Below are 13574 nucleotides of genomic sequence, written 5' to 3'. Positions count from 1 at the left end.
TTCCAGCCCTGCTGAGGAGTGACCAGACTGTGGGTTTTCCTTTTCCTCCAGGCTCCTCCAGAGAAAGGTTAGATCCTGTCCGTGGTGGCTGAATATCGGCCAGATTACGGGGCATGTGGGTATAGCCTATATTTATTTTTTTCTTTTAAGTATATATTTGTTTGATGTTTTGCAAGCATCTGCTTAAGATTTCTGTGCTTATCTAACGGGAGGAAAGAGGCCATTCTTCCCAAAGCCAATTCAGAGCAAGAAAATGTCATAACACTGCTGGGCCCCTTCGTTTCATCCTTCGCCAGAGGGACGCCATAGCTCCTCTGCTGCTCCTTGGAAAGCCAAGACGTGAAGGCTGGCAATTAAAGGCATCTGCTGGGCTCATGAAAGGAAAGGCATGCATGAAATATGAAGGATGGATGACACCTGAAATGTCTAAACTCTTGCCTGGCGCAGACTGGACTGATTGCAGCACGTCGAGCAGGACGTGTGGAGTGTTGCATCAGGTATTCAGATAAAAAAGAAAACCCAAACTAAACCCTCCTTAACAAAGCTTCCCCCCACTCCATTGCTGAAGGAAGAGGTGCTAGCAGCTCCGTGGAGCCCATCAAGGGCTCTGTTTTTTACATGGCAAGCAGGGAGAGACAGCAGTACAAATCCCCATCAGAGAGAGCGATTACCTGGGTAGAAGTGAATTTTCAGAGACTGAATGACCAAAAAAATGACCAGCAGCAGTGAGGCATTGCTGTGGAAAGGGGAAAGCTTTGGCTTTGCTGAGAGAAAATACATAAGGAATGATAAAATAAAGACAGGAAAACTGATAAGTGATCCAGGTTGTTACTCACCCCATTTTTCATCATTCAGACCTGCAATCACAATCACTTATGTACAAAAACCACTTATTTTACACAGTGCCTAATGGATCTGATGCACTCAGTTTTACTGCTGTGAAACATCACCTAGACCAGTGTCCAGAGAGCCTGAGACCAGTGTTAGGTTTGTTTGTACCTAAGGGGACAGAGCTATAGGGAATAACTTTTAATTAAATAAACACTAAAAAAACACCAGCGTTGAACATTTTTTGTGTATGGTCAGTAGGTCAAACCTCAAGGGCTGGGGCTCCTGGCAGCTCTCTGTGAATTATTAGGTACTGGCCACTGTCAGAGATGCTCATCAGGATGGACCAGCCTCATACCTGTGGTTGTGCATGACAGTGACGTGATGGAGCTGTGCAAGGTGTTTGTTTCTACAAGAAAATGCACAGCAGTGTCCCCCATCAGCCATAGCAGTGCAGAGCAACCCTCAGCAGCTGAGTGACTGAACAGCAAAGCTGAACTTCCATTCGGGACTGGCTGCAAATTAAACAAAAAAAAGGGATTTATTAATTTTTTGATACATCTGACGGTGAGTTTTTCAGATTCCTTGGGTTTTTTTCATGCTTCCATGACTAGAGAGAAATGGAAAGTTCACATCTGCTATAAAGGTCCACCTGGGTGTTTGCACATTCAGGGCTCAGTCCAAAAGCAATCAACCAAGGCCCTGGATTTGTACAGAGCTGGACAAATGAAATGGTATTTCAGCACTAGTTTGAGCAGAAGTACTAGGCTGGCACTTACCACCTTGGGTCTGGAGGATATGAAACAGATTCCCATTTATGATATCACACACAACATCAAAAGAGATGTAGTACCAGAGCAATGCAGGCCTAGAGAGATGTGACCCATTGGTTACAATCTTTGGGACAACAAGTTGTAAATTCAGAGCCATCCTGCTTGTCCCTCTCCAGCTGCAGCTGTTGGATGACGAACTCCTGTTGTTTCAGATGGAATGTGATTCCCTGTCATTTGCTATGAGAAGGATTCTGAGCTTCTGTACCTAAAGCACCCCTGGAACTGGTTTGCTTTGGGGAAGGTAAATTCAAAGATCTGTGCTGGAATTCAATTTACAATACTTCACATTTGTGTACTGTAATCCCAGAAAGGACATCCTGGAGCCAAGGCACCCAGCCCTCCTGTGGCTGTGTCTAACCTCTCACAGCAGAAACAATATGAGGCAAATGGAAACCTAATTCCTCATGGATTTTCTCTCAGTCCTGGTATTTTGGGACTTCTTGACTTGGACACTGCTTCCAAAGTTTCATGTTTAACAACACTTATGGATCTGTTCTTCAGGAAGCTGAACCCCATACTCATTTTGATCTGCACAGAATCATCCAGTAAAGGGCTCCAAAGTTTAATTAAACACTGTGTAAAAAGGCTTTTCTTTTGGATTGCTTTAAACTTGCTGCTTGATTACTTCATTAGGAACACATAACCTCTGACATGAGAAACAGCGAATGGTTACACCCCATTTCACCCCTCCATTATTTTGTAGATTTATATCTATATAGTTTTCATATCCCAGTCTTAGAGTAAGGAATGACTATAGCTGTATTCAAGCTCTGAGCACACTTTTGGTTTTTTGCAGGCAAAGAAAAATTGCCTCTTTCAAACAAAACAAAACAAAACAACAAAAACCCCCCAAAACTAACAAAATTAAACAAAAGTTCAGCAATAACCCAATGAGAAAATAAACCACTTTTATTCAAATTATAAGGTGTTAATCACTCTTGCATTATAATTATAAACAGCTCCATTTCGGGAAGGTGGATTTCTTCATTTAACACATACTCATTTGAAGGATACAAAAAAAATATTTGCTTACATATTCAAAAGCTTAAAATGAAACAATGAGTAGATACTTTTCTGTGTTTAAAAATTAAATTTAACTCTTCCTTCCATAATAAAATATACTACCTATTATACAAAAATGACATTATTTTATTCACAGTTGATAGAGCACAATCCCACAATCATAATATTAAAGGTGAACTGCAATGACATTTTAAGTATAGTTTTCCTATTGTTACAGATTATGAGGGTTAGAGCAGCACACGAAGGTCCTGATCAGGGTCGTGTCATGTAAAGAGCTGCACATGCAGAGAATAAATACATAGCTCCTAACCCAAAAGGTTGCAGTCTAATCTAAAATTGCACATTCAGAGAGGATGTTCCTTGACTTTAAAACACAAAGGGATCCTGGCTTGCTTTCTTATCTGATGGAGACCTCTGGATACACAGTTACTTTTCACTGTCAGACACTATAAAATAGTTGTTTACAAATAAATTACTTTTCTTTGAAGCTTAGCAGGTCTGAGTTTAAAGGTAATTCCTGGTTTCTCCATGTGAGTTTCTGATCTTGCTTTTAGCCCAGTACATCAGGTGGAAGCCCTGAAGCCATTAGCCATTTCTGGGATTAATGACATTTTGTGGGAGAAAATCCAGCCATGTGAACTCAGGTCTTGACCAGTAGCTAAAAATTTGAGGGTCCTTTCAACCTGAAGCCATTAGCCATTTCTGGGATTAATGACATTTAGCGGGAGAAAATCCAGTCATGTGAACTCAGGTCTTGACCAGTAGCTAAAAATTTGAGGGTCCTTTCAAATAAGCTCTTTTTTTGCCTCTGTAACGCCCTGAAGAGGTATCATGTCTGATCATCATGTCGTGGTTCACTGCCCAAACTTTACTTTTGAATATCAGTGCAGGTTTTAAGAGACTTGGGTCCATTAGGGCCATGAAGGTCTCTGCACAGGTTGCTCACACACTGATAGGAAACTTGTCCACATATCTCTTAAGACTTCCAGACTGGTTCCTGCTATCCTCTCTCAGTGGGCTCCCCTTCCTCTCTTTCAACCTCAGACCTCCTCAAACTAACCAGAATTGTGCTACAAATGAGTCAAGATTTGAAAAGGAGAAGGTTTGGGAGGGGAAAAAAGCACATCTCCTCACCCCCAAATATTACTATGCAACTTGGTTTTGATCTTCAGGCTTTAGAACTGAAAACGGGTTACAAAAATAAATCTATTGATCACAAGATCATAACTTTCTAGGAAATACACAGCAGGATCCTTCATATTAAAAAAAAAAAAAAAAAAAAAAAAAAAGATAGCAAAGGGAGGTTACCATCATAGCTCTGAGGGTTTGCACAGATGAGGACCCGTTCTCCAGGAACCAAACCAAGCAGCTCTTGGGAATTTTTTCACAGCCTCTGAAAACACAGTCAGGAGTTAAAGCTGTTTACACCAGTTGGGTTGGGGAGTGGGGTTTTTCACCCCAAATTCTTACAGTAAATAATACCCAGCAGTCTCCATCACTGAACAACATAACGTACTCCTGGTTTGTTTGAAACACAAGGTTTGGAAACAGAACAGCACTGGAAATGAGAAGTGAGGCAGCAGCGGGTCTGCTCAGTGCACTTAAAGGAACATTTTTAAGCCATTTAGCTGGAGTTTATTGCTCCAGCACTGTAGGCTTTGAGCATTCAAGCACGACAGGGTGTGCATTGTTGCGCCAGAACTGCCCGCCCTGGGTGTGTGTGGTGTGGGGCAAGGGGCCAAGGGCTGTGTTTAAATGCACCCGCACGAGAAATGCGATTTAGGCAGAACAAAGCACACTCCTGTTGTGCCTCCCCGTGATTATAAAATAGATCTGTGTCATTATAAATAGAAAATGACTGGTGACAAAGATGCTGCTTTGACTCACTTCTGAGGCCAAGCTCCTTCGTTGCGGCTCCTGATGTCAGACCAATTTAGCGGCTGCGCTGCAGGCGAATGTGTCTGGTTTGGGGTTAGCCAGTCCACATCTCATGATGTCTTAATCTCATTTTAAAACAGCAGGGGATTCACTGGGGTCCTTTGCAAGTATCACTCCCTCACCCAAGAACAGCTCTGACTGCCTTCAAAATGCGCTGTGCCCACTGCAAGGCTCGGGTTGCTAAACAGCAAATTACCTTGCCCTCCAAGGGACTGCCAAACTTTCAGGGTCTGTGAAGTTGAGATCCTACTTCCACACAACTAATGGTGCGGTTCTTGTTTATTCCAGTGGGAACCAAATCAAAGACACAGAAATAATAGCGCTGTTTCAAAAGTGTAAGTTTACCTCCTTATGCCACTTTCCATCCCAACAAACTTCACAGCATTATTGAATTAAATAATGCAGATAAATACTCTCTCTATATATGTATATGTATATGTATATATAGTTTTTATGTTGTACAATAGGTAATAAAAAAACCCCAAAAACAAATGAACAAACAAACAAAAAAGACACAAACCCCCAAAACCCAAACTAGAAACTAGAATTGAAGCTCCTAATGCATTTATTCCTAAGCATGCTCCTTAAAACAAAGTGCAATCTTTCTGCTTCAATAATTTATTCAGAATCTCACTTACATTTGTATTTTATGCCACAGTTTATTCCCAAAGCTGGGGATAGCTTCTCATTTCCTGAAAGCTCTTAAAAAGTTTCTTAATGAAAGAGTAGAGAAATCTGCTGTTTGCAAATTCTACTTACTTATTGCTTACTTCCAAACTAAAGTAGTTAATTTAATGTAAGGGGGGGAAAAAAAAAAAAGTGAAAAAGCCTAATTTGGTGCCTGTAGCCATTTCCCAAATTCTTCAGTTTATACGCCTAGAGAGACAGGGAAAAAGCAACTTCTCAGCAGTGCAGCAGAATAGGCTAAAATGACCCTGTGAAACCCAAGCAATTCTGGGAATTAAAGGATGTTCACTCCTGTTATGGTTCTACACTGCAAACTGCTTTTAGGGCTCCCAGTAGTGCCCATTAGCAATAGCCAAGCTTTTCTGTTTTAATTTAATTTAATTTAATTTCCACCAACAAATTCCACCCTGTGGTGAGAATTGACAGTATCATGTTGAGAACCATTAAAGCATATTTGGATTGTTTTTATTCCATGTATACATTTAAAAAAAAAAAAAAAAAATCCCCACCCTTCTTTGCTTTCTTTAGACAAGCCACTTCATAATAAGAGTGAGGCAGACACAATGGAGGCATCACTGTGCTGTGGGATACCACCATGGGGAGAGTGGCTGGAGCTACAGTGGAACATGCCTCGGCATTACACTGCCAGCATCGCCTGGTCCCTGCTGCACTCTGAACACCCCCTGGGACCAGAACAGAGCCTGGCAGCACTGCTCGTGTCCCTGCAGCTACCACCTGGTGTCCTTCTTCTGCACCGAGAACTGCTGCCTCCTTTTCTCCCTGAGCGTTCTCTACGCGTTCAAAACATCTTTGTGCTTATGCCACCTTTGGCTTTACTGGGAATTCCTATTGGGAATTCCCCCACTGGGAATTCTGCCACTAGATTTCAAAGGGAAGAGACTAATCATGCCCTTCATTAATATAGGCTTTTCTGTCATGGCTTTTAGGCCCCTCTCCAGGCAGGCAGGCAAGAAAGCACATGTTTAACATTAAACACATCAGTAGTCCCTATTCACATGCTGCAAGCTAGAAATGCTCATTAGCGCTGGATCATGGCTCCAGCTGAGCTCTAACACTTCAGCCAGGGAGCCAGGCAGGAGGAAAGGTGGCCCTCAAACCTTTCATCAGGGTTGCACCATCACTGGTGGAGCAGTTTCAGCTCCTCCAGCGTGTGGTGGGTCCCCGCGGCAGCAGAGGCACGACCCGCTGAGCTGTGACAATGCCACCATTCAGAGCTGCTTAGCTGATGAGCACAGCTCAAATACACCACATTAAAATGCGTCCTTGGGAGTGTTTTTCAGGATTAGCATCTCTCCAGTGAATGGTGAAAGGGGAATGATTTGGGGTAACAGGGGAATAAAATGATTTGCTGCGGTCTTTGATTTCTGCATGGGGAGTGCCTGAGGGGTTACACGGGATTCTTGGGGCTTTTATGTGACGTGTTAAAAAATGGACATATCAGGCTTTGGAAAACAGCACTGGATGGGGTTTCTGAGTTCTTCTGTGACCGAGAGTTGTTTGGAATGTGGGACAAGGAACTAGAGCAGCTCAACGCTCTGTTTTCCCTGCACGTGATCTGGAAGGGGAGAAAAGGGAGCAGGACTCCTCTTTTCACTGCTGTTGTAGTTCAGTGTCCAAAACAGCACAACCCTCCTAAAAGGAAGAAATGGGAAATTTGTGACTCGGAGGGAACATGTCTACTACCTGAGAGAAACCCCTAGGCACAGCCACCTTCAACACGCTGCCTTGCTCATGTCTGTGCTGAAATTCAGAGTCCAGACTAAACAGTCTATCACTCTTGGTTAAAGTTTTCCAGATGAAAAATACAATTTTAAAAATTATTTCAATGCTGTTTTCTCAAAAAAAAAAAAAAAAAAAAAAAATCTTTACCTCCTTCAACTTCTCAACAAGTATAAACCTCACAGCTTTCCTGCCTCTTCTGGAATTACTAAGTCCTTACAGACATCAATATTAATGAAGAGATGAAAGATTCAACAGAGAGGCAAAATCTTACTGGAAAAGTATTTCTTAATATCAAAAAAAAATCAAAAATAATAAATACATTTAGAAAAGTAACAGAGACAGATTTCCTGATGCTTAAAAGAATACACATGAAGGTGGACACAAGACTTAGGGTGGTTTTTTTTTTTTCTTTAAAACACCAATTCATTTTTTTAAGAAAATAATGCTTCCATGGTTTTACCATTTTTGCAATACTTTCAACTCAGCTAATTAGCTAAACTTAGGTGATGCAGACAGGGGGCTACATCCCACCAGACGGAAGGGCTAAAACACGGTTTCCCCTGTGCCCATGCATGAGAATCCTGCTACTTATTACTGAGGAAATGGTTATGGCTAACTTGGAGATGAATCTGAGCACATACAAGACAGGGAGAAAGGTGTTTAGGGGCAAAAATAAAATAAATACATATTTAAAATAAATGCTACGTGAAATTCAGCTGAACTTTCTTGTAGGAAACAAAGTTGTCTATTTTCTTTGTGCTATAGACTGTCATTCGCCCTGGCAGTGGCTTTTCAGCCGATGCAACAAGAGGAGTAATCTGTAGTTCTATATTCCACACTATACCTGATAAAGCAATATCATTATGTGATTTCTATAGGAAAAAAATGTTTCTCAGAAGGCCTGGTTTAAATAGACTTTAAACAGATACTCTTTAGTCCTACCTGTGCTGCAAAATGACCACTTGGCAATTCAAACAGTACTAACAGAGAATAAGGGTAACTAATCTATGGGATCCTCAAGAGCTTCCATACCACTGCTAATAGAAGAAAAATCAATATTCGTTCCAATATGAATGGAGTGTTGGATTGACTGAGCAGGGAGCTTTGAAATAAATATCTAAGAAATGTTTGGATGAAATGGACATCTTCACAGACATTTGGTCTGCATTTCTTAAATGTAGATGATTAAATCCACATTGTTGGCTTCTTCCCTCTCTGCACTATGTCTTTCTTTACATCTTGCAAAAAAATTTATGAACAAAGTTATTGTAAATCTGCAATGTCTGTCTTGTCACTTAGATTCTTTTCAGAAATTCTGCCTTGACAATGCAGATATACAATCCTGTATGATTAGTATTTATTACTTATAATTTTAAATACAATGGAAGGTCACCAAAAATACTTTACCTAAAAGAGTCTGGAGCCCTCTAAAATCTCATTGGTGATGGATCCTGAGCCTTGAGAACTGAGCTCAAAATCTTAGCAAAACACTTCTCTATGTAGGATTTCAAGTATTTCCTGCTTCTGGCAATGGATAAAGCCAAGAAGCACAAAGGTGAGTGAAAGTTACAGATCTGAAAACATGAGCTTGAATTTCAAACCCAGACAAAGGTCAGGGAATGCCTGAACCTGTCCATGATCTTGGATCAGCCTATAATAGAGTTATGAGTAAAATGCAAAGTTAGGATGCGGAGTTAGACTTGAATTCAGGTAGAACTGGCATCATAGCTGAAAATTGTTCAATTTTTCTCTAATTTCTCATATCTATCATTATATTTTATCTAGATATTTTGGAATACTGTATGAAAAATGAAGATATTTAAGGATATTTTTTAATTAATTAAAAGGAAATTAGCCAGAGGACTTTTAGATTTTATTATGAAATCTTAAAAAGCTTTTAAGAACACATAAATCATCTTAGAAAAAGCTCATTTTATAGATAATTTTCTTTTTGATATAAGCCCAACCATTTTTAAATGTATTTTTTTAAAAAAAACAGATGTAATTTGAGGTCACTGAAATCAACTGATTGTGATTAGAACCTCGTCTATGAAAAATAGAGAACAAACATATAAGAGAATTTCAGAACCATGAAATTCAGCAAAATGGTGAAGATTCTGAGATGGAAATCAGGACAGACCCTGGTTCATCTGTCTGATATCTGCTGCATGTTTGGACAGTCTTCTTTTAGGATATAAATATAATAAGCAGAGAGCAAGAATCTGCATCTGCTTCTGTATCTTTTATTCAAACACAAACAGCAACTGTGACTAATGAAAGCTACTGATTGCAGTGCAAACCTGGGGAAAGGCAACTGAGAAAAATGTAGTTTCTGTTGATTGACAGGATCATACTGAGAGTAAAAAATCTGCAGGACCATTGATCAGATAGAAGACTTTTCTCTAGGAACAAACTTGCAGAACTTTGCTAACAGCACTTTTCTAAACTGACCGAGCCATCCTGATGAACGTGTGAAAACAAAAACCAGAAAGACAGAAAGAAAGAATCAAGTCAATTAAGATAAATAAATAAATAAATAAATATTTGGCAGAATTTTTAAAAAGAAAAAAAATGAAAATAATATCACAATAATTCCAATCTCATGAAGAAATGTTTTTAACAAGCCATATGTGCTTTTGCGCATACTTTTAATCTCATCAGATTTTTCTGGCTGCTATTAGTGTTCTCTGAGCCAGCTGATTTCTCAGCAATATTTTAAAGAGTGCAAACCTTTGCCCTCCAGTCTAGCCGCTGCTAAAATAGCCCATTCTAGGAAAAGACTTGGGAGTTCATGGATTTTCTTACAGGGTTTTGAAAGTTCAGAACAAATTGACCACTGCACGTGAAACAAGTCAACTGCTAACTCTCTTCAGTCAATGAGCAACATTCTGCTCCCAGCTGGGTTAGTGTGAAAAGTGAAATTATCCCATTAAAGCAAAAGGACGGTTTCAGATTGTCATCAGCATCACATGGCAGAGCCTGGCTTTTGATGTTGCTCCACTTTCCCAGCTCTCTGGCTGCAAACAAGTCTGCTGTGAGGTTCCCCTTGGTCACAGCGCACCAGTTTGGGGCTCCCCTCAAATCAGTGCAGCTTTAGCAGCTCTGATCAGAAGGGAAGCCACAACAGGTTACAGCTCAGGTTTATTTTATCTCTTAAAACAGCAATAAATCCCCCCACAAACTGAAACCCATGGACCATGTGCTTTCCTGTACATACTGGAGCATATGAGTTTCAAGTGAGAGAGTTGTCATTCTGAATTTGCTGAAGAAATGTGCAAATAATCACCAGTGTAAAGCAGATGTGCCAGGCAGGCACTGCACACAGAGCAAAATAATCTCTTTTAGATAAAAAAAAAAAAAAAGCCTAATGCAGAATTGTGGAACCTGAATGGGTAAAACTTGGTAAGTGGGATTGAGGCATCATGCATGGATTTCTGCTAGCACACTTGCTGAATTCCTGGCTGGAAACGTGCCTCTCACTGTGCCAGCCTGTCCTCTTTGGGGTTCTCACAGCAAACTCCTCCTGGGGTGATATGATGAGTGCTTCAAAGTGACCCATCTGGAGCCCAAGGCGACGAAAGCGCTTCCCCTGCCTGGAATCTGTGTGCAGCGACAGCTTCCCACCGCTGATCCAAGTTTCCAAAGATAGCAATTATAAAGGAACTGGCAACCATACAGTCAAGATGACAATATCCTACGTGGTTTGGTTTGCTGTGCCAATTCCCTCTGTGGGTGCTGGAGTCAATCTGCTGCCCCTGTTATTGCTGTGTCTGTTCTGTCTCTACCAACCAGCAGATCCACTGGGCACTTTGGCACAGGGCCTGCTTGTCCAAGGGCTGCCTGCTCAATTGCTCTTTTACTCTCTTTTGCTTTAAACATTTGGATCCAACAACACCATGCAAATTTTATGCAGAGTAGCATCTGCAAGTCTGACATATTTCACTCAGGCTTCCCCCTCTTGTGCCAAGTTAAAAATAAATACCCTACAAACTCCTGGGCCTACTAAGACAGAAGATGCTTCAGAGAGTTTATTTAAATATACCTGCTAAGGTCATTTCTGCTTTAGGGTCAAACTCCTATTTTTCCCCTCTCTCTCTCTCTTGTATTTTGTTCATGCCTCAAGGATCTTAATATAACTGAGGGAAAAAGTGTCCTTGAAATAACCTAGAGAGGAACCAGTTGTGTGTGTTCCTAGCTCTCTTACCTGGAATTTCAGCTATTTTTAAAGCCCGAAAGAGTACAGGTGATGGTGTACCCCCAACACAGAACAAGAAACTAGTCAAGTGAACTCATTTCCAATACTGATTGCAAATAATACCAGTTGAGCCAGATCTTGGGTTAGACTTCAAAGGGTGTCCACCCCCCTCCCCCGCTACAGCTGCTTTCTCTTTTCTCCAGGGAGAGGCAGATTTGTCCCTGCCCAATACACTTGGAACAGGTGAAGTTATAAAGATGCCAACCAGACAGCATAAGGACGAAGTACATCTTAAGGCAACAAGGAGCAGAGTCTGTAAAAGGGGATACTGAGCCATGGCTGGGGGCAGTTAGGACTTGCTGAGCCTCTTGGCCACATCTGCGTAGGCTTGCTCGATTTCTTTGTCTGCTGCACAGGTGTTGGTGAACTCATCCCTGGTGTATGCGTTCTTCAGGTACCGCCACAGCCCCGTCATCTCCGCCGGGAACTCGAAGTTGCGGTATTTCTTTGCAACAATCTAAAGCAAAGATAAAACACATGTAAAAGGCATCTCAAGGGGGATGTATCTCCTTCTTAGGGAGCTTCTTGCACTCTTCTTTCATGTAATTAATAGCAAATGAGAGGAATGTTTGGAAAATCAGGGATTTATCATAGAAAAACCTGAGAAGTGACTGCTGGTTGTCCCCTACCTTGCAAGGCTGCTGCTTGGCCTAAGGACATTCTAAAGCCATGACCTGGCTACTGCACCGAATTTTGACTTTTATGGTACCTGAAGTTCATTGATTTTACCATATTGGGGTTTTGGAGGTTTTTTAACAAGTCTTAAGTACATCACTTAAAGCTGAAACACTGCATAAGAAGGGGCTGAATCATAAAAAGCAAGACAGATTTAAGAGAAAGGCATTAGTAATTATTATAACATATTTTCATATTAATTATTATATTTAACATTATTATATATATATGGTATTCTATTTTTAATATATGTAATATATTTTGCCTGGCAAATGGTGTCAGCAGATATAACCACCTACAGCTGTTGGATGACTGTATCCATGTTAACGAAAAGGAAAATTTCAGGGTGGTATGGGTTCCGTGATTAGGAAGCCAAGATGATTTAGCATACATTAGAAACAGGAGCACTGGGCTAAACTGAGAGAGAAAATGATTATTTCAAGACTTGTTAGACTAGGAAATTGTCTATCAAGGCAAATTTTCAATTTCTAAAAACACTCAGGCCCTTATTCAGGAAAATAGTTAAGTGCATACTTAATTTTAAGCACCTGTACAGTCCCGTTGAAGTCAATGGGATTAATCTGTGCTTAAAGCTAGTTGGTTGGTTAAGTACCTTGCTGGATTGGGATATTTCATTTTCCCTGTAGGAATGTACAATATAGAATAAGCCTGTAGTGACAGAGTGAACTATCTGATAGTTCACTGAAGAGATGGATTAGCTAATTTAATGAGTGCTTCCAATCTCTAATTTTTCTGACAGTATAAAATTGTTCCTGGGCATAAATTACATACATATGTGCCACAGAGTTCCCCTTTATTTTTAACGCACATGGTAGAGCTGTTTGCCATCTCAGATTTCTTAGGACAGTAATATTCTTAGAAACAACTGTGATTTGTTTTTAGTACTAGGATCCACTTGGTATATGCAAGTCCAGATCCTGTCCTAAACTGCATTTAATTAAACATTCTTTCCTTCCATGATACTTCACACACATATGGGGAAGATAAAACCTGCTGGGCAGCTTAAGTCAACATTTTCAAAATTTCCAGCACACATCTTCCATCAAATGAAAAAATAATTTACCCTTTTCTTATAGCTGTTAAATGGTTTTCAGGCAATATCCTATGGCTATGTTTGTCTGGGAAAAATTTTAATTCTCCTTTTACATCTTTCATTTCATCCCTAGGAGACAAGAACCAGTGAGGGGCCACACATTCATTTTGCATTGTCTGACTCCAACGTCACCAATGAAGACGAGCCAGAATAAGTGCTAAACCTGTGAGGATATTATCACATTTCTTACCTGGTGACTTATGTGCTTTTTAATTTATTTTTTTTTTTCTTTTTGCATGTGTGCAGTCAGCTCCCAGGCTCAGTTTATGTTTTGGCTCATAGAGCCAAATTAGATGCATGACTTGGCATTAATTCCTAGCTCACTCGCTTGCCAAGGTCTGCCAGGTACTTGTATTATTCTAAAGCAACATGTCATCTGATAAATTAAATAAATGCAACATTTAGAAGCCAAGATGATGTACATGATTTGCACTATACCAGCAACCATAGTACACCTTAAATCCTGGACTTCGACAAT

General features: G+C 40.4%; 1 protein-coding gene across 1 annotated transcript in view; it reads right to left on the bottom strand.

Moving 5' to 3' along the window:
- Positions 1–2552: 2552 nt before the first annotated feature.
- CLIC5 (chloride intracellular channel 5) overlaps positions 2553–13574 on the bottom strand; it is a 59262-nt gene continuing 48240 nt past the window's right edge. The window contains exon 6 of the mRNA XM_040058223.1: positions 2553–11764. Within this exon, the coding sequence (XP_039914157.1) occupies positions 11597–11764 (168 nt within the window). The 3' untranslated portion in view covers positions 2553–11596. The remainder of the gene's footprint in view (positions 11765–13574) is intronic.

This window comes from Hirundo rustica, chromosome 3 (assembly GCF_015227805.2).
Source record: "Hirundo rustica isolate bHirRus1 chromosome 3, bHirRus1.pri.v3, whole genome shotgun sequence".
NCBI lineage: Eukaryota > Metazoa > Chordata > Aves > Passeriformes > Hirundinidae > Hirundo > Hirundo rustica.
This window is presented reverse-complemented; position numbering and strand designations above follow the sequence as displayed.